Raw genomic sequence first — 21,801 nt, forward strand, 5'->3', positions numbered from 1 at the left:
GCTGAAGTGGATCCAGAGGCTATACTGCCAACCTCAGACACAGGATTATCAGAATCCTTAAGCTTATGTAGCCACAAAAGCAACCAACCCTCTCGGTCTCAGAGTTTTCTGAGGAAAAGTCCTGCAGATCTTACAGTCCTTGACTTGGTGATCTGGGTACAGGCAATAAATACATTTCTTGTGGGGGTCCTCTTTAAAAAGCCGAAGCTTACCACAAGAATCACAGGCTCTAAACAGAGATTTCTTTGTAGACATCCTTGTAGAAAAGATCCAAAAGGAAGAAAGAGAAGAAAACTGAGCAGAGCTCAGGGAGACTCCCTTCACACGACGTGCGGTAGAAAATCTGAGAGCCTGAGCCTCTGGGGAGAACCTTCTGGTGGGTGCTGGCGCCTGATTGGATGTATTTTGGACTATACAAAATGACTAGGATAGTCATAGGTGTGGAAGTTTCTTCTACTGTAGCTTTGGCTACTTTACTTCCTGGTTTGTTTTTATTGGTATTTACTATGTAATTATAGCATATTATTGCTTTTTTATGTACCGTGGGACTCCCACTCCGACGACGGGGAATGATTCAAGCATGTGAATCTATGAAAGACACCCCTAATACTGGAGAATCAAGTGTATAAGCCTGGTGGAGAGTACACCGAAGACACATTCTGTTAAGCTTCAGCATAAGAATCTATGGAGTCATCTCTAACAGTAACACCACCCACCAGAGCAGTACGCAGTCAGTGTTTTTGTTAAGCTTAAAACATTATGTTTAAACTGACATTTTCACCCAACTATAACATCACTTTAACTTTTGGTTTATCAATCAATCTGACACTTTTTTTAAATGCAAAGTAAGATATTACCACACCCGACTATAAAGTCACTTTAACTTTTGTTTTTCTGGGGCTTTAATGTAAAAAAAAAAAAGAAAAAGGCTGTATTACCATGTAAAACCAACACCCCGTTGAGCACAGTGAGGGGTTGGCTGCAGAGCCAGGCCTGGCTTTCAGGGGGCCAGGGTGCCCCTACCCTAGCCCCCTTATACCTTTTTTTTCAGACACAGGGACTAAGACCAGCGTTCAGAATAAGCGGCTGTAACATTTCTCTTCATGCTGCGACCATCAAATCAGAGCGCGAGCTCCTGCAGGAGTTCGTAGGGGCCTTTCGCTGCTGGAAGAGGGAGGCAGACCACTTTTATGGGGGGTGGGGGATTGTGGGGGAGCCCGTTCGGCCAATCAGAGCTCTCTATTTGAAGTTGTGTGATTACGGGACTCATGATCTTTCTGCGAAACCAAACACCAGATATACAAAGCTTGTGAACCTTCATTTCTCAACAACTAGTGAACTGATTGGCAGAATCCTATATCTTACTCAAGAAAGCATGTTTTTTGTGATTTGGTGCAAAATTTGGTATAATTCCATTACGCAGTTTTTTGCGGTATCGCTGTTCAATTTTCACATGGAAAATTGCATTAGTACATTGCATGTGATAACCCTTTTTTCTCAGCCACCACTTGACAACTCACCCCAAAACTTTTCAGGAAGGAGCCAAGGTGGATGTACTTTTTTGTTGTTGAAAGTTTAGTAAGGATTCAGCAAACTGTGCCAAAGCAGCTCACCAGTGAAGCCCTGTGCATTCTTCAATTTAGCAGCTTCAGGAGAACACAAGTTTCATATTTTCATGAACACTGCCAGTGCACAGGTCAACCCTCCCAGCTCAAGCTTCCGATGACTTGAAAAGGAGGAGGGGGCTGATGGATGATCCAGCTATAGAGTTGTTTCAAAATGAAACACAGTGTAGCTGCATTTCTGGATTGCGCATTTCTGCACCATCCACGTTATTTAGGAGACATGCTGTGCATGCCTCGGGCAGAACAGTATATCTGCTAAAATGTGGCTGTTAGGGTGCACATCAGTGCATCCCTTAAGCCAATGAGTAGACGCACCAAGCAGAAGGGGCAGGATCCCCGGCACTGTCCCAGCTTCTTATGGGGTTGTGCTTCCAGTCCTATGAAAAAGCTGGGAGAGGGGGATTGAGATGCTCTTTCTCATTTTTCCCTTTTCAATCCTGCTCATCTGCCTCCTCATTGGGAATCATAGCTTGCTGGTTCCAACGCTCACCGCAGGAAGCCTGCTCTGCTGCTGCCATTTAGTCTCCGAGTTGTCAAGTAAGCAGGGTAAGTAAAAAAAAAAAATTATTTCCATATGCTTATATTTGCGAGTGAATGGGATTGAGTGGAAGTGTGTGGAGCGCAAGTTAACGAGAATCTGAGTTTGAGAGTGTATGAATAAGTGAAACTCCGTGTGAGTGACTGCGTATGAGTGACTGGACGTTGTGAAAGGGAGTCATTGTGTGTCAGGAGTATAGCTATCAATGGTGCGGCAGATGCAATTGCACCAGGGCCCAGTGAGTATGAATGTTTTAGCAAGTGAGAATGAGAATCAGTGAGTAACAGTACGTTTGAGTAACAGTGAGTGGGAAAGCGCATGAGTGAGAAGAAGCAAATGAGAATGATTTAGAGTGAGAGGAAAGAGAAACCTTCCGAAAACAGTTAGATGTGAATTACAGCCCCCCATATATTAGATTATTCTCTCATCCTCTGAAGTTGCTTCCTAGGCTCTGATCCTGTATATTTTGACTAATGTTGCTTCCGCATAGTGCCAAGATGCTCCTTTGAGAGTTGTAGTGCGCTCTACAAGTACCAAATACATTCATTCAAAAATGTGAGAGGAAGAGAGTATGAGTGAGGCAAAAATATTTTCAAATGGGGTGACCTCCTGGCTTGTATAGCGCCCCACCACTTTCAAAGATCACGAGCAGTCACTATCACTTTATACTAGATTATAACATTTAAAAATTACAAAAAACAGAAATAAGTAAAGTCAGAACAGCAAAGTCCCATTCTGCAATCAGTAATGTCGAAGAGGATTGACTACAAATATGCTTTCTGAGTAGAAGCCTAAACTGAAACATCTGCCACTCTCTACACTTGAGGATTTAACAGACATGTCGCAGTAAATGGTCTTAAGATACATTCCTATATGACCACCTCCTGGAAGATTAATCTGAAGCTACAGTTGATGTTCATTCTATAAATTACCAGAGTTTCTTCTTTTAATGCAACACAACATTTCAACCAATACTATATGTAGCAATCCATGATATAAGACTTATCAGAACTATACATTTTAGACCACAGATTGCCTGCGATGGAAGCAATGGTTTTACTGAACCAGAATGTCAGATTCAGGACAACGTAAAAAATGCAGCAATAAATCAAATTACCCTGGATACTCTCCTAAGTTTGGCTCCAGCAATTGCAGCGGCTAGTCCGGTTAAGGGACGATTTTCTTCTGATGATCCAGCGAGTATTCCAGACGGGAGGGGAGGTGCAGGAGGTGGTGGTGGCGGGGCTGGGGGAGGTGCCTGGCCAGGAGGGGGAGGAGGGGGTCCAGGTGGAGGTGGAGGCCCAGAGGGAGGGAGTGGTGGAGGGGGTGGTGGTGGTGGACCTTGTGGTGGTGGGGGTCCTGCTGTAGGGGTAAAGCATGGGCCCGTAGGAAGAGGTGGAGGTGGTGGGGGAGGTGGTGGTGCAGGTGGTCCTTGGGTAACACCTACAAATAAAAAGTAAAACAAATTATAAGAAACGTATGGGCTTGGTGTTGTACAGTCTACATGCTATTCAAATCACAGCTTACTTAATAGTAACAGTGGAATGACTGGCTAATGACAGGAATAGGACAGGTACATGTGGGAATGTGAGGCCAAAGTATCCAGTGTTTAAACATCAGCCAAAACCTTGATGGTTCTAGGAGTCCTACTCAGACTGATTGAGTTAGGGCAGAAGGGAAGGAATAGTGACATTTCTGGAGTAATCTGAGGTTTAGGTTAATGAAGTGTTATGAAATTATTGTATACCTCGAAGTATGCACACACATTCATCTCCAAATGCAGTATAATGGACTTAGACTCCAGAACTCTTCAATTAGCCACTGTGATATCAATGCCACTGAGGTGTTGGACTTCAACCTGCTGCATCAAGTTATTAAAACAAAGTGGTGTCTAGCTATTGGTGCACAATCACCATTCTCAGCCTGGCATGCCATGTTCTCTTGTAGTCAAGTTGCCAACTACCTCTCTAAATGTTACAAAGGGAAGGCTGGAACAGAAGAGTCAGGAGATTAGAAGTGAAGTTCTGTATGGCAGTACTTGTTGCATCATAGACACTATATAATATACTCTTCTTAATTCCGCCAGTCAGCTAGCTCCCATTTTCAGCTTATCAGGGAAACTGAAATATGAGATGCTGTTCATTTGCTTTGCCTCAAACTCTGATTCACCTCATAGGCCAGCCAGGTGACCCATGGTAGAATGTAGGCTGTGGTTCCGAAAAGACAGGACTCCACAATAGATTTTTTTTGGAGGGGCCCGACCATTACAAAATCACACCTACATGTGTGCAGGGGTGATCCTCCAGAAGAACACAGTTTGTACTCAACCAATGAGGTGACTCCAGCAGAGGGCCTGAAACACATAGCGATGTATTTGTAAGAAAATAAGTGTCCGGCAGCAAAATACATAGAGGTTGCAGAAGACAAAATACACAAAGAGGGATTAGCATGTGTGGTGCAGGAAACCAGTAAATTGATCCCAGGCAGAGAAAAAAGAAAACTTAGTGTGTGATGTGGCCTATGCAGCTCAGGCTATCCAACTTATTTTGCTTATTGGTTTCAAAAAACGTACAGCTAGGAAATAAACTTGATCGGTATACCGTATTTAAGTCACAGAAAAAGCAATTACATCAAAAGCATTTCTTAGCGAATGAAACAGATGAATTGTGACTGACTATATGCTCCAATGGGGATATGTAAGATCTCGCTTGTAATGTCAACTTCACACAAACAAGTATGAAGAACAATTATAGGTATACAGAAGAGGTCAAAGGGTGAATGCTCTGGCAAGCAATAGCAGAGTATCTGTCAATTGCGATTATAAGGATTTTGATAGGAATTAATCATTACATGGCCTTTACGCTCATGCAGTTGCAATTCTTCAAAAAGGAATGCAGCCCCCCCTTGCAAGGTCTGTGCACTTTTTCTTGAGGCAGGATTACTTTTTTTATTTCAAAAAAGGTTTTATTTAGAAGTTTTTCCAATACAGTACAGTAGTAATGCAGGGGGGGTTCTTGGTATTCACTGGTTACATGTTTGTCCCGCGTGTACATAGTTGAGCGGCTGATTTTCCCCTGGAGAAGGTGTAAGAAAAAAGAGAAAGGAGGAGGGGGGGGGGGGTTACACTTAGTCTAGTCTGCGTGCTTGTGGTGTGCATTGGTGGGTTGTGCGCTTACGAGTTTACGGGGGCTTGTGTGACCCCAGGTGTGCATCTAGGGACGCCCACATCTCATTCTTGGCGTTGTGGTTTACTTTTAAAAGGGAGAGGAAACCAGGCACTTGCATGGCTTTGTAAGGAGAGAAAGGTAAGACTAAGTAAAGTACAGTACAAAACTTCCTGCTACATGTCCCCAATTAGCGTCTTAGTGGTGGGAGGAGTTGCGTGTAACTTAAACCAGGCCAGGCCTTTGGGATAGGTGTCCCTTGCTCCTCTCCCTTTCTATTACATGACCGGGCCTTGCGGGATGGCATCCCCTGGGTTATAAAAATGTGGCTTGCAATGGAGGGGTGTGGAGGAGTGTGGCTCAATGGTTAGAGCGGCAGACCCTAATGCAGAGTTCTGGCCCGGGACCAGGGTTCAATCCCCGCCTCGACATACACATATACATACATACATGTGTGTATAGATATATATGTGAGCAAGGGCACCGAGTTGCCCGAAACGCGTCATGGCGGTGGTGCAGGGCGAAATGGATTAAACACGTACCTGCACATGAATCTGGGTCTGCGTCCGTTTCTAATGCATTTGTAGACTGCAAGCGGAACATTAATCATATATATATATATATATATATATATACACACATATATATATACACACATATATATATACACACATACACATATACACATATACACATATACACATATATATATATATATATATATATATATATATATATATATATACACATATATACATACACATACACAGACATACAAACACGCATATTTGGGTATTTTAATGAAGTGCTTTGGGATCGTGTGTAGGCGGGACCATTTAGGGCTGATTAATCAACTGAGAGCCTCGGGAGGAGAGCAGCGTGAGTGCCGAAAAGTGTGACCCATGCAAAACTGAGGACAGCAGACAAGGGACCAATTATGCACAGATGTGATTTAACACCTATGAGAATGGCGATTCAGCCCCAAACACAAACACCTATTGGCATCACATTCCCACGCGTTAGCAATAAAATGGTTAATTTAGGCATTCATTAAAAAAATGTGGTTGGTTGTGATGAAGGTCATGTATATACATGATAAGAAACAGTATGACAGTACTGAAAAGAGAATATAAAAAATATGGACACTAGAAAGGCTCTGGAATAAAGATGGTTTGGAAATTACACCTACGTGTAATCCTATTGATTTACCTAGGCATATCTTGAAATACTTATTGTGCTTATGCACGAAAGCATATATTGCAACATCCCATTTCAAACATCTACTAAACATTTAAAATATCACATTTCCTAATGTATAGTATAAAAGATTTAGCATTTTAAAATAATAGACTGATATTAGTAATACAATTGTTTTTCAGAAATGAAATACTGTTCAAAGTACAGTTCAATACAACATCGTATCCCAGCCAATCTCAAATCTACTGCTGCTCATTCAAATGATCTTTCAAAATCGCCGATATAAGAAAAATAAAGTAGGCAAACACAAGGAAAATGAAGAACAGTTTTAAAAAGCAAGCAAGAACAGAAATAGGACCAGGAAAGCACTCCATACGCTGAAATAACTTGAAATGCATGGTTCTAAGTAACCTAGTGTTTTTGAAGCTGGCCAAGTTGCAGGCATGGCAGTATTTTAAAGGACAGAAAACGAAGTACTGCTTCTTTGCTAATAGTGTTACATTTCCCGCTCTCGCCCTCCCTGAGTAGGATACAATGCTAATCAAGAGAATGGGAAGGTGTTGCAAAGTCATCCTGTGCCCTGGGCACCCCCCAACTTTTTGCTGACTGGAACTGGTGGTAACTGACTCTGACTGACCCTGGGCTCTGTTTAACCAGGCCCAGTGCCAAGCTAAAAGGAACACATTAGAACACAGTTAAGACAGCCAACATACACTAGGGTACACTATAGTATGGTGGGGTGACCTACCACCTAAGCCCCTAGTATGTAATAGGGCAGGGGATTGAAACTACCTAGAAGTCTCCAGTATCCTGGGGCATGGCAGTTTAGAGGCCAACAGATTCTCTGCACCAGCATGTGTGCAGTGCTGAAGCCTGAGGTCAGTTTAAAAGCTGCACTGGTGGCCAGGACAGCTTTTAAACCTTAAATTGTGCCCAAACTCGACTTTGGGGGTAGGGGCCCTTAAAAATGAAAAACCTATCATGTTTTTGCATATTAGGGACCCCCAGGGTCACCCCTAGGTATCCCAGGGGTGGGGGTCAGATATCTATAAGGAGCGCCCTTATAAAATGAGTTTTTATAGGCCTTGGTAAAGTGAAATTGTACATTTCATTCCCCACATTGTATTAAAGAGGTGCTCAAATTAGACTTTGCTGCTGGAAGAATTGGGTAAGGATGATCTGCAATATTTCTGCAGATTCAGAACCCCCAAGTCTCCCCTAGTTGCACAGGGGGTGGGGGTCGGTAGAAATTAGGGAAATACTTATAAAATATGGTTTTATAAGCCCTGGTGCTACAAAAGTGGCGCAAGTCATTTTCCCCTTTGCAAACCCCATGGCCCATAATTTAACAAGGTAGGAAGTGATTGATTAATAAATTGTTAGGAGAGGACTAGCCGGACCATTCAAAGACTTCCCAGAATGGTCGTAGTAAATCCAACAATATTATATTGTTGAATTTCTCCTAAAGTGTACATACAATAAGTTATGAGACTTTCTTGTTTGTAAGTCCAAATTCAGCCTTTCAGTGGTCTGCCCTGATTGGTCAGAGTTAAGTGGATTAGCCAGGCTGCTGGGAGGGCAGTGGGCTGTTCAATAGGAATGCCAGGCCAGGAGGTGGCATCGTAAACTACGTTCTTCAAAGGCAGAAGGGAGGCCTGGGTTTCAAACCACTAAGACAGTCGTGACCCAGAGTCAGTGCTAGGCTTAAGAAAGGTATGTGCAGATGTTAGGGGGAAGAGTCCATGGAAATAAGATATCCCAGGAGGTGTGTTTAGCCAGCTCTTACCTCCTTGCTGGAAAATCAGCCATTATGGATTTGGAAGAATGATGCACTCTGGGACAAACTAATGCCACACTCCACAGGATGTGGTCATAACTATGAGGAGTTGCCCTGCTCTCATTGGTCAGCCGTGACCTGGTGCTTGACCCAGAGAATTTTGAATAAGATCCGAGAGGGGCAGAGCCCTCCAGATCTGCTGCTTGAACCTGAATGAAGCAAGAAGTGCCCTGCTGAAGTTTGCTGTACAAGGAACTCTAAGGCCTGACCTATGAAGACTGCACCATTTTAAACTACAGCCCTGTGGATTACCTTGCTGCCAAAAGACTCAAGAGTGGAACTCCCTGCAAGCTACAGGTTAACAGAGCTCACCTGGACAGCCCCACAAAGAATTCAAAGCCTGGAGTTCCAGTGGATTTGTAAGGGTTTTGTTCAAGTGGATTGCGGAATTGAAGTTTCACACTTTCAAGGACCCTCTTGGAGATTCCAGAACCTTGGACTGTGTGTTGGATACTTTGGGACCCGCAAGCAGAACGCCAGGAAGGTGTTCTAACTGGACCCAGCTTGCTTAAGGCGGCGGCCCACCACAGTGGTGAGAATTCTTCAGAACAATTTATAAAGGTGTGTCCATGACAGAGAACACAAAAAGACTTAAAGGGGCACTGTTCGTTTCTAAGCACTAGAAAGTGACTAATCTTTAAAAATTCATATATCAGGTTCCCTACAGTGGATTATTTTCGTTTTGGTGTCATTTAAAAGATAAAAATACTACCTATTTTTATAAATTGGTTTTGGATTATTATTTTGTGTTGTGTCTTAATTATTTACTGAAATGGTGTTTTTAAATGCTTTACATACCTGTCTTTGAAGTAAAGCCTGCCTGCTCACAGCCACGTTACCAAGGGTTGAGCAAAGGAATCATTTTCTAAGACCTATGCTGAGTCCTACCATGTGTTAGTGGCCTTATTGCTAGTGGCAGACCTACATTTGCCCCTACCAATAACCCACTTTCCAACAGAAGGGCTTCCTGAATCGCTACCATGTCCAAATCCAGGTGGCTGGAGAGTAAAAGGGTAGGACAAGGGTTGGTCTCTCTTGTACTGCGGCTTTGTGACTGTTGCTCCCTCTTTGCAGCATGGAGTGCAACAAACCCAATCAACATAAGGAGGCTTTCTAGGTTTACACTTCAGGGTCTCGACAACGGGACGTCGAGATGAACACAACAGCATTCCTAATTGCTTTGCGAAAAGCTGGAGAAACTGAGGGGGTGGCTAACGCAACAGTATTCCAACCACAAAAATGGCAATACCTGGATGACTATTCAATCTGGCAAAAAGTCAGCTCAACAGAAATCTTTGGATCGCCTACAATGTAAGACAAACCTTTGTATATTAAACTGCCCCCAAAATAGGTTATATTCTAAACCAGGGAATGCGTTCCTAATGATCAACGTCAAAATGTTATAGAACTGCCTGAATAAGGATTAAATGGCTCTGGAAAGAAAATGCTATCTAACTGACACGTTTACATTGAGTTCCGGTGTCAATTCATCCAGCCCCATGTTCCTGTATTTAAGCTAATAAAGCTATTATCAATAACAATGAACTATTTCTTGGTGAGTTCAAGTAGACACTTGATATTCAATTGGGGTATGTGACCTTTACTATTCCATGTGACATCATAGTGTTACCACACATCACCATCACAGAGCAGAGGTAATTGGATTTGGATAAGGCCAATGCTTGCAGAGATTTTTGTGTAATTGTGTGTAGTCTGCATACTGGTGCATTTTATCTCCATGGTTGGTCAGATGTATACTCCAATAGGGCCTCAGGTTGATGAAAGTGGAAAGGCACATCATCTTGAACGCCACAGCTTCACATAACCATAAAAACATTTCTATGAGGTTCAAGGAAAACCCGTAAAATAGCCATGTTGTACAGCAGTGTGCCTGCTGTTCAGCATGGCTTAATGTTTGTTGTGTAGAGGGGATTTTGTGGCGGAGAGCAGAACTGCGTTCAGAAGAGTGGCGTAGAGTAGAGTAGTACAGCTGTGGGTGTAAGTAACTAATGTGTCAAACGAGATGGCAGATAGGGTGATAGCAACATAAATAAGAAGCCATATGCCGAGGTTTACAGTAGTGGAAATGCACATTGCATGTCCAGGAATAACCCTTAAACATTTTTTTTTTAGACTGAAAATTGTGTGTTCCAAAAGGACGAGAAAGAACGTATTTAGTTGGTCCGTGCTCCAGGGAGAAGCTAACACGGGAAGGGAGGAGAAGTCTACAGGAGTTAAGCCATCAAATGATTGCAAATGAGAATTACGAAGAATACTACTAATGGTATGATAATGTAAGACTAAGCCTACTGAACTGTTAACAATAGGTCTTGCAGCACAGCGCATCAGCTGTGTAGGCGAGACCTAAACAGGGAGTAAAAGGATTACTGATAATCGAGAGCCTTTTCACTCTGAGGGTCAGACGTCCCACATGAGAAAAAAAGCATGATTTTCAAAACGAGCCAAAACATCCTAAAACGTTTGGAAAAGGTTGCTACAGGAAAGAATACCTACTTATCTTATGTAAAAAGATAAACAGGAAAAAATAGAAACACTACTGTGAACGCTGTATGGTGCCAAAGCATTTCACTGCACAAAATCGTCACTTGCTTGATTCAGAGGAGCGATTGCATACATTTCTGGTGCAGAGTGTCAAGCCTTTGTTAATCCATTTCTGTATACAGTCAGACTATTTTGGTTCAGTGGGCAGTTCATTTGGATTTTTCAAAGAAACTTCATGAAAGAAACTTGGAAAAGGAGTGAATCTTGCTGAAAGCACTTCATTATACTTAATTATAATTTTGGAGACTGCATCTCTGAATGAGAGGTCTACTGTTACACTTCTTATTTTTAGCATAGGGCAAGACTATAGTGTGTTTATGGACAGGAACTTTACTCAAACTTATGAAAGCAGGCCGGTCATCTGGGATTGTTCACGAGGAAATAAGACGCTAAAGCAGTTTTTATGAAGGAAAGCACAAAGATACATCCATGGGATCGCAGCTTTCCATCTATCAACGTTCTCACTATCCATTTCGGTTTAAAGGCGGTCAGGGTTCGCAGTCCTTTTTGGTACAAAGGAGGCCTATACAGGAGCCATTACATCTAAAAGAGGAATGGTGAATCACGGCCAAGGGCAAAAGACAAAACATTATCAAATGAAACCCTAGATGGCAGAGGAACCAAGTCCCCATGTTTTATCTAAACTACCAAGTAGCTAAAGACACAATTTCTCCCACCTTGGGGTAAACAAGATGAAAACTCACCAGCTATTATCAGTCTCAGACACTCAAAAGGTGTTGGGAAGAATGCTTGCAATTAGTCTAAAACACAGAAAGCACTCTGGGTAGCATCCCACCCGTCGTGTTTCACCCATTGTGGACAGAGGGGCACCTTATGCAAATAAGGACCCATCCTGCGAACAGTCTCCATTCTGAATTGTCAGTCAAGGCACCCTCCAGGAGGGAACACAAGCAAACAGATAATGATTAAGGCCTAATTAGTAAAAAACACAAAGACTACCAGAGCAAGAACAGTGTTGGCACAGAGTATCTTTCAAAGCATCCAAAAGACTCTAAAGTGGCGGTGCCCCGTGTAGGTACTGGAGAACAGCATTCAGTCCACATTTTCAGAACAGCGACATTCCATATATGTAATTGGTAGTCATCTTTTTTCTTCAAAATCTGGCTTGGACCTTTCTTGAATACCCCACGCCTTGGTCACCCAAAGAGCTTGAAAACATCCATCAACTGGTAATTCACTTACTGGTGCCTACGAGCAGTCAGCTGCCAATGGTGAAACTATTCCAAGGCAAGATCTAAAGAACTAGGGGCACTAGATCCCTTGTCTGAATCATATAATAATGAATTAAGTCAAGTTTCTCAACCCCCTTCATAAAGCAGATTTTTTTCAGAACTACCACCATCAGGTGCTTTAACGCAATATCTTTGGCATTGTGATTGGTCTTTGTTATTTGATATCATGCCTCAAAAGAGTCAGAGGGTTAAAAAAACAGGTGCAGAAAAAATCTTAGGGTTTAATACTAAAAATCTAAAACACTGATTTTTTTAAGACAAAGATGGCATAGAGCTTGCAGACGTTTGTATAAACATGATTAATCCCATTTCCAGTCTTAAATCGAGTCAATGATCTACAAAACATGACGTAGGTAAAATGGCCCCAAATCTCAATGTCTAATCTGGACTAAAAATAACCATGGTCATTTTCGATGTATGTGACTAAGCTTATTTAAGACAGATATTTTAAAATGCTACACACAATACAGATATAGAAATAAGTTATGTATTGTTTCAATGCATGTGCAGTATACTCGAAAAATCAAGTGATTTATGCTAAGCAGTAGGTCAAAGATGAATTTTTTCAGGCATTTCAAGTTTTTCAAGTAACCAGAGCGCATTCCCCCAATTAGTTTATTAGTAGCAGGAACAGAAAACCTTACCCTGGTGGGTTGGAGGCTGATTCAGCTGAGAGGCTGTCTGCAAGACTGGCTCAGAAGCAGAGAAGTCTCCCAGGGAACAGTTTAGAAAGTTCTCAGAGGCAGGGGTAGCTGCAGAGGGAGAAGGGAAAACACTAGGCAGGGATGAGGGTGTTGACGCAACAGGAGTGGTTGGAGATGGAGGGGTAGCTTGAGACCCAGAGAATGAGTAAGGAGGAAAGGGTGGCAGTGGGGGTGGAGGTGGTGGTGGGGGAGCTGGTGCTGAGGTAGAAGATGAAGGTGGAGGATAAGATATAAAGTCATGTAATCCATTCGGTGCAGGGGGAGACTGTGCCATTTGTGATAGCTTGCTGGACACAGAAATTGGCAAGACCGGTCTTGGACCTGTGGCTTTGCCTGGAGGACTACTAATCATGACAGGAGGAGATGGAGGAAGCGGTGCAAAATTCTGAGCAGACCAGGCAATAGGCTTTATTGGAGGAGGTGGCGCTGGGGCAGTATTTACAGGAGAAGAAGGCTGGGAAGTTTTGGTGATAGGACGAGGAACAGTTGCATAATGGGGAAGAACGGGATGAAAGGCTGAGCCCAAAGATGTTGCAAAACGTGATGCAGAGTGCCTCAAAGGTGGTGTTGGAGGAGTAGAACTAGGTGTAGCAGAGGTTACTGAGGTATAATCTGGCGTGGAATCTGTACAGAGATTTGATACTGGTGTTGCAATGGCTTTAGCGTATGATGGAGGAGGCACTGATGGAGGCTGGCAACTGGCGTAGTCAGGAAGTGATGCACTATACAATGAGTTGTCGAAAGTTGGAACTGGTAGAAGATGAAATGCAGCGACACACAGGATAAAAAAGGAGAAGAGAAAGAGAAAAGGGAGCTAATGAAGCAACAAAACCAGCATTCCAATAAAATGTATAAATGAAGGCTATAGTTAGTACCAAAGGATTAGGTCGAAATAAAAATTTTGTCCGGAAACTTATAAATAAGCATTCGATAGGCAAAATAATGGAGAATATGTTACTTACCATTACTTTTCCCAACTAACACTTCTCCGTTGGATCACAAGCTACACTACCAGCAGTAGGATGCAAACTCTTAAAGTAACAAGGTAAAAATAATGGTCCCTAAAGGATTTCGAAAGGAAGTACCACCAGGAGAGTGGAAGTGCACTATCAGAACAATGTGATGGGCGACTACAACCAAAAAGCACCCACAGACCAAACAGTTTTTAAATAATTGGAAAATAGGTAGAGAAATAAAGGCACTACTACCATCCAAGTAGTCCTCAGATTTGAAATAACTGGACAGGGTGATTCGGTAATTAAATATGAAATTCCTAAAGGGTTGCTTAACTGATAAAATTCTAGACCACCTTCTGTTGCAAATACTGTGGCCTGAAGGGATGCTCAGAGCAGTGCCACTGAAAGGATAGATTGAGCTTGCAGAAAATGTGTCACTGTGTGTCCTATTAAGGCTCAACATCAATCCTTGAATCTCCAACTCCACACTCAACTATTTCTCAGTGTCCCTTTCTGGCCTATTGTCCTAAACACAAAAATGTAGTTATGTTTTGAGGCCCTCTGTAACACGTATCATAATATACATTTAATATAAAAAATGAAAGGTGCCTTACCTTGAGTTCATTCCTGGGACTCAAGGTCAGCGTTACCGTTCTAAAATTGCTGTACCATTTTGGGATGAATAAAGTAAATTGCACATAGCTGCCAAATTTCTCAGGACCATACGTGATGTGCTGGTACAGCCAATGTTTTCCCTTGGAATTCCGGGACTTGTAGTCCCGTTTTATAATGGAACAAACTTAACCACAAGTCCCAGAGTTCAAAGAGAAAACCTGGACTGGAATAGCACTCCCTGCATACAACTGGTAGGGCTAGTTCCTTACAAGGACATGGCCTTTAGCCCTAGTAGGGTGTCCAGGGAATGCTCATTTAGAAGATGTAGAAAGATACAGAAATTATTTTTGATTCCTCACGGAGTAAGGCATATTAAAGTTGGACAAGAGCCACCCAGATCATTGTGTGAAGCAGCAACATATTGCTTGGATCCAAAATGAACCTCGATTAGGAAGTGGCCCCATTAATGCTCATAAATTAACTTGAGGAAAACATTATCCCACAATGAAGGCAAACAGGTCAGTATCAACAAGGTTGATGCTCAAAGAAAGGTACACACTGGGGACCAGTGCACTGCCACTTCCATTGCTCAGTTTAAAATGTGTTGGGAATCCTTTCTGTTGCAATTATGAGGCACATAAGTGATCGCTCCCCTACATTTCTAGAAACGGTCATTTTTGTTTTAGAAAAATCTATATAGGAAATTCTTGAAAATTAAAGGTGCATAATAACACTACCAAGGTTCTTCAGTGTGCAAAAGTTTGACACCTGCCTTAGACACTACAATGGACATAAGTGTGCCAGTTACAATGGTTGCACACAGCCAGCTTTTTACATTTTGATGTACCACCACTAGCAGTTAAAATAGACTAGGCAGCCGGGGTAGCAGGATGCACTGTAGATCCTTTCTTGGACTAAGAAATGCATGTGTTGACTGAGGTAAAGCGTTCATTGCTAATGTATTTTTCCTTATGCAACCTGATGCTTTGCCAATGTGTAATAGACAGACCATCGCCAAACAGGATTCGAGAGATCTGTTCCCCTTTAGTCCTCTTATAGAGAAGGTATTATGGCAGAAGTGATGCCCTTTTTACAGGGAAGGAAGGAGGCTATTTATGCCCTCTACAATGTCATAACTGTGTGCATGGCACATGTCCCTCTCTCCCTAAATAGCTGCCTGTGTTTATTTTCCATAGCCAACACCACACACTCTCCGTAACCAGTTTTTTAACTTGCCAGCCAAGGTGACTACTGCCTTTTCACTTCTACTCCATCCCCAGCGTTGCCCTAATAGTCAACCTCTTCTTCCACTGATACAAGTCTTTGTTCCATTCCAATGCCATGAACACCTTGTCTGTGCCCTTTGAGGTTCTACCCTCCATCATTCAATGCTCTCCGTTCTCTGGTGTACATTGACTGCACACGGAAGCACTGACCTCAACACTCCCAACCCCACTTACATTACTAGGCATGGCATACTAGACCCTGAGGAAGGTGCAGGACCTTGTTGAGCAAAGGAACAGGCAGGATCGGCCAAGGCAATATGTAGATCAGAGGTATCTCATCAAGGCCAAGTCAATTATCAACGCCCAGTAGGGGATAATCTACAGCAGTTCTAATACTATGGCCACACAACATCAACCCTTCTGAATCAAACGGGGTCAGGCCCAATCGCACTGCCACACTAACAGCTATGACAGTAGAACTTTCCCATCTCACTCACCATAACACCAGATCCATTCCACCCCATGTACTATCCGACACATCCTAACAAAGAATGGGGATAATGCTGCATATGCTGATCATAGTGTGTTTGCATGTACCTTGTACTACAGCCACCTGCCATGTACTAATGGTTTGTGTTAAGAAAGAATACACTGCAAGTGCACGCCCTGGTGTAGATTTGGGTAATTTATTAAAAAACAATGTTTTTAGTACACAAAGCCAGAACCACTGGGAAATTCCTATTTAGTTTGCAGCAGAAACTACTATTCAGGGTTATAGGCCGACATGTTCGTACTTAACCTTCTGTTTCAGGTTTTGACTTCAGTGTTTGGTAAGATTGGGCACTAAGTTCAGGCAGTTGCCAAAGGAATTAGGAATCACTACAGAAGCACATAATGCTGTTCTGCTCAAAGAACATTTTCAATCCTCTTTCCTGGTTTCTAACGGTCTCTTCCACTGACCCCTTTGTAGAGTGGCTGAGGCCAGGACTTCTCCATTCCTTCATCAATAGGTAGGATGTGGCCTTCCATATTTCAGAATTATAAGGTAGGTTCAATGTTTCCATCGAATTCACGGAGGAATTCCATTACCTCAACTGTGAACTAATTTTAGCATATCCATTATAGGTGTACGAGTAGTAGGATTAACAATCAATTGGAATTTTCAACTTTACTAACTCGGGCCTTAAATCCTGGTATCAGAGGTCACAGACCACACTTTACAGATTTTTGAGCAGATGACAGATGATTTAGAAATCTGAATAAGCCAGAAACGTTGATTTTAAGCTGTGACAAGTACGGCTGATCTTGCAAGAATGGAATCTCATAACCAGTCAGATATTAAATCAAAAAATGTTTAAGGTAAGAGCTCCAAAGGACTGATCATTTGAATAATGAACATATCTTTACATATGCTCTAATATCATTACTGGTAAATGTTTCAAATAATGGGCTTGTTCTCTATTAATGCCTACTTCTTTAGGTAGAGATGTAGATTCTTAAATTCAAATTCATCACATTTCTCGGTCTGCGAGAGGATGTATTGGAGTATAAAAGCAAATAAAGAAAATATGTAAAGAGAAACTGACTCCTTTGATAAAATAAGCAGTTTCCTGAAAGTCTTGGACTCTCCAAACAAATTGTCAAATTGGGTAGGTGCTCCTAAATGTGTTTAGAGACTCCGATTCTGTGACCACTTCGTCCTGTGTCAGGAATTGCTGATCAGGCCTCAGTCTCCCAGTTTGAAAACTAAAAATCCCAAAACCTAAAGTAATTGCTGATAGGATTTTCCTGAAACAGCAGAAAACTCCTCTCTTTGGCAAGTATTTTGCAAAGCATCTAAAGCTGTGCCAAGTACCAACCCAATGAATGAGTTTATTGTGCTTAGCTGGAGCTTATTCACATTCATGGATTCCTGAGAATGAAGCATGTGTACAATTAGTGATGCACGTATTAGAACTGGCAGTGAAAGTCGGCAGGCATAAATGTAAACTACTTTTTTTGCACGAGTATGTGAAAATGTACACCAGAAATAAAAAGGCATATAATCACCCATTACTGCTCCTTACAGTAGGTTTGTGTAATCAATTTAAATTGGCCTGTGTAGCTGTTAATAAGAGAGGCTAAGTAGAGAACTGTAAAAACACTTCAGGGCAGAACAAGACATATTGAGGAGCAGCCACTGTCTACAAATTGCATTCTACAATCAAAGAGTGGGACACAGATATAATGGGCATGGACACGGCACAGCAGAGCATTCCTTATATTAACATGGCTTGGGTGGTTCGCTCTAGTCACTGGGAAGCTCCAGTAATGAATGACTACATTCGTACATGAGGATTCAATCAGGTCTACAGGGCAGCTGGTGATCCTCAAAGATAAGTTCAGCCTCCTACTAACTCCTAGATGCCTGTCCTGCTCCATCAGGGGTATCACAGAAATGGTAGACCATGGTCCTTAAAGTCATTCACCAGATTTTATGGCATGTCCCAAATCTCGGCTGCAACGTGGAAATGTACTTCAGGCTGCTTTTCAACCTGATCAGTACTCCGTTAAGATTGAGAAAGAGCACAGAAACAGCAGCTCTGCCAGAGCAAATATGGAATATAGTTTGCTACTCTGTACATGAGCCTTAAGCCATTATAATTTACTAATCAAGGATGGGTGGCAGTTCCAGCAGCAGCACCAGATAAGCTCAGCCCTGCTAAGTACTAATGCATTTTAATGTGGTGGTCCGCATCAATGCATTAAAGTGCCCAGTCACGCATTATTAAAACCTGAGCGAGCTGAGCCTGGGTGGCCTAGTCTGGCTGCGACTGCAGCAGCGTCCTGACTCAAATGCCCCTGCCAGTAAAAACTATGATTAAATGCAGTGACTGAGGCAGACTAGAGTGCCCTCTCTCGGGCTCTTCTTACAGCGCAGTGGCTGTGCTCAACTAACTACACTAGCACCAGCTGAGATCCGGATTGCCTGGCTGCATGAACTTTGAGCTGGACTCATGTAGCCAGCCTACAGAACTCCCTCCGTATCTGGGGGTTGGCACACAAGTGTTCTGGCTACTTTAATAGGCACCACCCCTAGTCACTCACCTCTTTCCTTTGGCGCTGTGGATTCAGCCTGGCCCTAGCAGCACCTTTGTCTCAGAGGCTCTCACAGGTCAGCCCCCGGGTCGCATCCGGTCCCCTGTGGAGTTGACACACTGTGTTGGGGAGGAGCGTTGTCCGGTCGGCGCGTGCTGTGGTGGGATATTCAATTTCCTCAACGCATGCTGGGCCCCCAGGAATTAACTGCTAATGTACAGTGGCGAAGGAGCGTTGCCACACTGCTGCAGTGCAGCAGTAAAAGAAAGGAGAAATTAAATAACGTGATTTTATTCTTCCCTGCTACGGCAGCAAGAGGGCGGGGCTGCTCTGCTGACACATCAGGGGAGGAGTGGTGGGCACACTAAAGTGCGTATGATGCTAAACAGTCATGCCCACTTTAGCATGTTCTCGGAGCAGGCTGTATTACAGCATGCATAGAAAACATGCACAATCACAGCACTGCATTGCAGCATTGAGATTGGTTTAGGAGTGCCTGACTACTTCCTGTTCCGAGGAGAGAATGCGGGACAGAGCGGTAAGGAGGTAAGTACATTTTTCTCTTTTTCACAATCCTACCTCCTTACACCCCAGCAACCCCCCTCTAGCCCGCCCCACCACCCCAAATCAGTGATGGCCGTCACTGCTATTGTGATGCGCGCCCAGCATGTCCCAGAGCTGAAGGCGAAAAGCAGTGTTCAAGAATAGACCACCTGCTTGCTGCCTACTGACCTCGACATGTGCTGTAGCTGTGCCCAGGCAGAGCCCAACTTGTGCCACTGACTAGCCATAACGGCGTGAATCTGTGAGAGCAAGAGCCGCAGGCTGAGGCAGTGCAGCATGGCTCGCTCTCCGACTCAAGAGACAGGCTAGCGATCTCCGAAGTAACACGCCTGCAGATCCTCTCTGTGCATCGGCGCATTATGACTGAGACTCCCGTAAGCAAATACATTTAATAACCAGCTGCTCACATTTAAAATGTTTGTTACACGAATGGGAGTGGAACCTCCAGCAGGGCCTAGCACCATGCAAATGGGTACATTTTTGGTCTCGGCCTGCGAAAGACTGCGCACATGCGCAGTCGAGCTGGCGAGATTTAATGATAGAGTGAGTTTCACTAGCAAGGTTAAGCACCACCCCTCTTTTCCATTGGCTGGCGTCACCGTTCATGCTAGAAGAGAAGAGGTCCCAGTGAAGTCGTTCTTTCTCTTTAAGCCCCGTCCTTTTCAGACTGGCTTACTTGACTTACTGCTGGCGTCAAAGGTTTCTTATCTTCTTTATGGGTCCAGATGGCCCCATAAAGAAGATAAGAAACCTTTTACCACAGCAGTAAGCTCTGAAAGAGAATAGGCTGTGTCATGGCGAGCGCTTGTTTTGTTTAGCTCTCAGGCTTATTGGGTTCTGTCCAAAGTGTGCGTAAGTGGCCTCTCTTTGCTAGTGCGTGAATTTGACATGTGCCTCACAGTTTTATTTCAAAATACAGCGGAGTAGCATGTTCAGTTAAAATCATTCTGATGGCACTTAAGGACACATACCGGGATTAGCGTGTCCCCGAAGGGCGTGCTGCACGCCCACGGGATGTCAGAGCTGCCCGTCTCTGAAGAGCCCGCTCCAAGCTTGTCTCAGGAGGGCACTCCGAAGCCACGACGACTCACGGGTGTGAGGTGAGGAACCGACAGACACTCCCTCCCGAGAGGTGCCAGCCTGCCCAGGGGGTGTCTCACTGCCCTTGGGACCGTCTCCGCGTGGAGCCCGGATCGGGGCAGCCATCTGCCGCCTGATAGTTGGCGCACTCTCTCGTGCCCGAGGTCCGTCGCCTGCTGCCCTCTCCTGGTGGGGCTGTCTACTGTGGATGTTGGAAGAACCGCTGGATTGTGTGAGAAGAATGGGGAAGGGTGTCCGGAGAGTGTGAGTTAAAAGTCGGGGCTCGGTGGGAATGCTCTTAATTTACAAATTTGTAAATTCTTCCACCGAATTCCACTTCATGTCTATCTCTCTCCAGCATGATTATTTTTTTCATTTGTTTTCTCCATTTTTCTAATCGCCTTCTCTTCCCCTATTTTATATTCGTCTCATGCTTTTAGGCCAAAGTCTAAAGGTGAAATATAAACCTTAGTCTAAAAAAATTCGGGTCGGTCAAGCACCGGCACAAATTTAGTAGTGGCTCTGTGACCTGTTTTGTGCGTCAGTAATGTTGATATCACCAATTCTGACTCTGAACTGGACACTGCAGTAGACATGTTACAATGGCATCAACAAACGTGACCGATACGATTCAAAACATTATGGTAATTGAACAACATTGACCCCTCACCAGCACTATACTGACCCTTCATGCTGTATGTTATAGTAAACAGTCCTAGCCAGTACTGTACGGAGTTTTACAATAATATCAACAGCACCAACTAGAACAATACGGTACAGTGCATTTAATTCTCAGCGTTACTACGATCGACACTGGCCTGGACTGTGCGCTCTTTATGTTTTTAATGTGAACATTTTATTTACTTTTGTGATTTCATATAGCGCTAACATGGGCTGGAGGCATCGGAGCGCTTTACAATAAAGCAGAACATGTGAACAACAACCTGATCTGTCCTTTAAGTAAGTGAGCAGTTGCCCAAATGACTCGTGTTACTCCCGACCTGTGCTGTATCTGCTCTGTGTTCCTCTCTTAAGAGTATGTGCGATTTCCCTCACCCCCGTCCCTCACTCTTGCGTCTTGCATTAGAGGAGGTGTGTTGGGTGGGGGCTTGTATTCATGTCTGGGCTGCGGGGCCCGTTGCTCGCACAGAGGGCTGCCTGGCGGTGCTGTGGGGGAGGGAGGGGGGCTGGCAGTGAAGGAAGGCGGAGCAGGCTGGCAACGGGCAGCAAGAGATCCGGGGAGGGGGCAAGGTTGGAGACGGGACAGGGTAGGAACAGAAGGTATAGGGGGATGGGGGACAAGAGCGGAGAGTCGTGTGTGAGACACTGTGCGATTCTCTGATCGCCCCCTCCCCCGCCCACACTCTGCCCGCCCACACTCTCTACTAATCACACTGAAAAA

General features: G+C 43.7%; 1 protein-coding gene across 3 annotated transcripts in view; it reads right to left on the minus strand.

Annotated features, from left to right (window-relative positions):
- The window catches only part of ENAH (ENAH actin regulator), a 681,857-nt gene that overhangs the window by 149,808 nt on the left and 510,248 nt on the right, over positions 1–21,801 (minus strand). For 2 of the 3 annotated variants that reach the window (XM_078647526.1, XM_078647527.1), the window contains 2 exons: positions 12,821–13,630; positions 3,281–3,606 (listed from right to left, as the gene is read on the minus strand). In XM_078647526.1, the coding sequence (XP_078503652.1) occupies positions 3,281–3,606; positions 12,821–13,630 (1,136 nt within the window). The remainder of the gene's footprint in view (positions 1–3,280; positions 3,607–12,820; positions 13,631–21,801) is intronic. The other variant, XM_078647528.1, reaches the window with a different exon arrangement.

This window comes from Lissotriton helveticus, chromosome 6 (assembly GCF_964261635.1).
Source record: "Lissotriton helveticus chromosome 6, aLisHel1.1, whole genome shotgun sequence".
In the NCBI taxonomy this organism is placed as follows: Eukaryota; Metazoa; Chordata; class Amphibia; order Caudata; family Salamandridae; genus Lissotriton; species Lissotriton helveticus.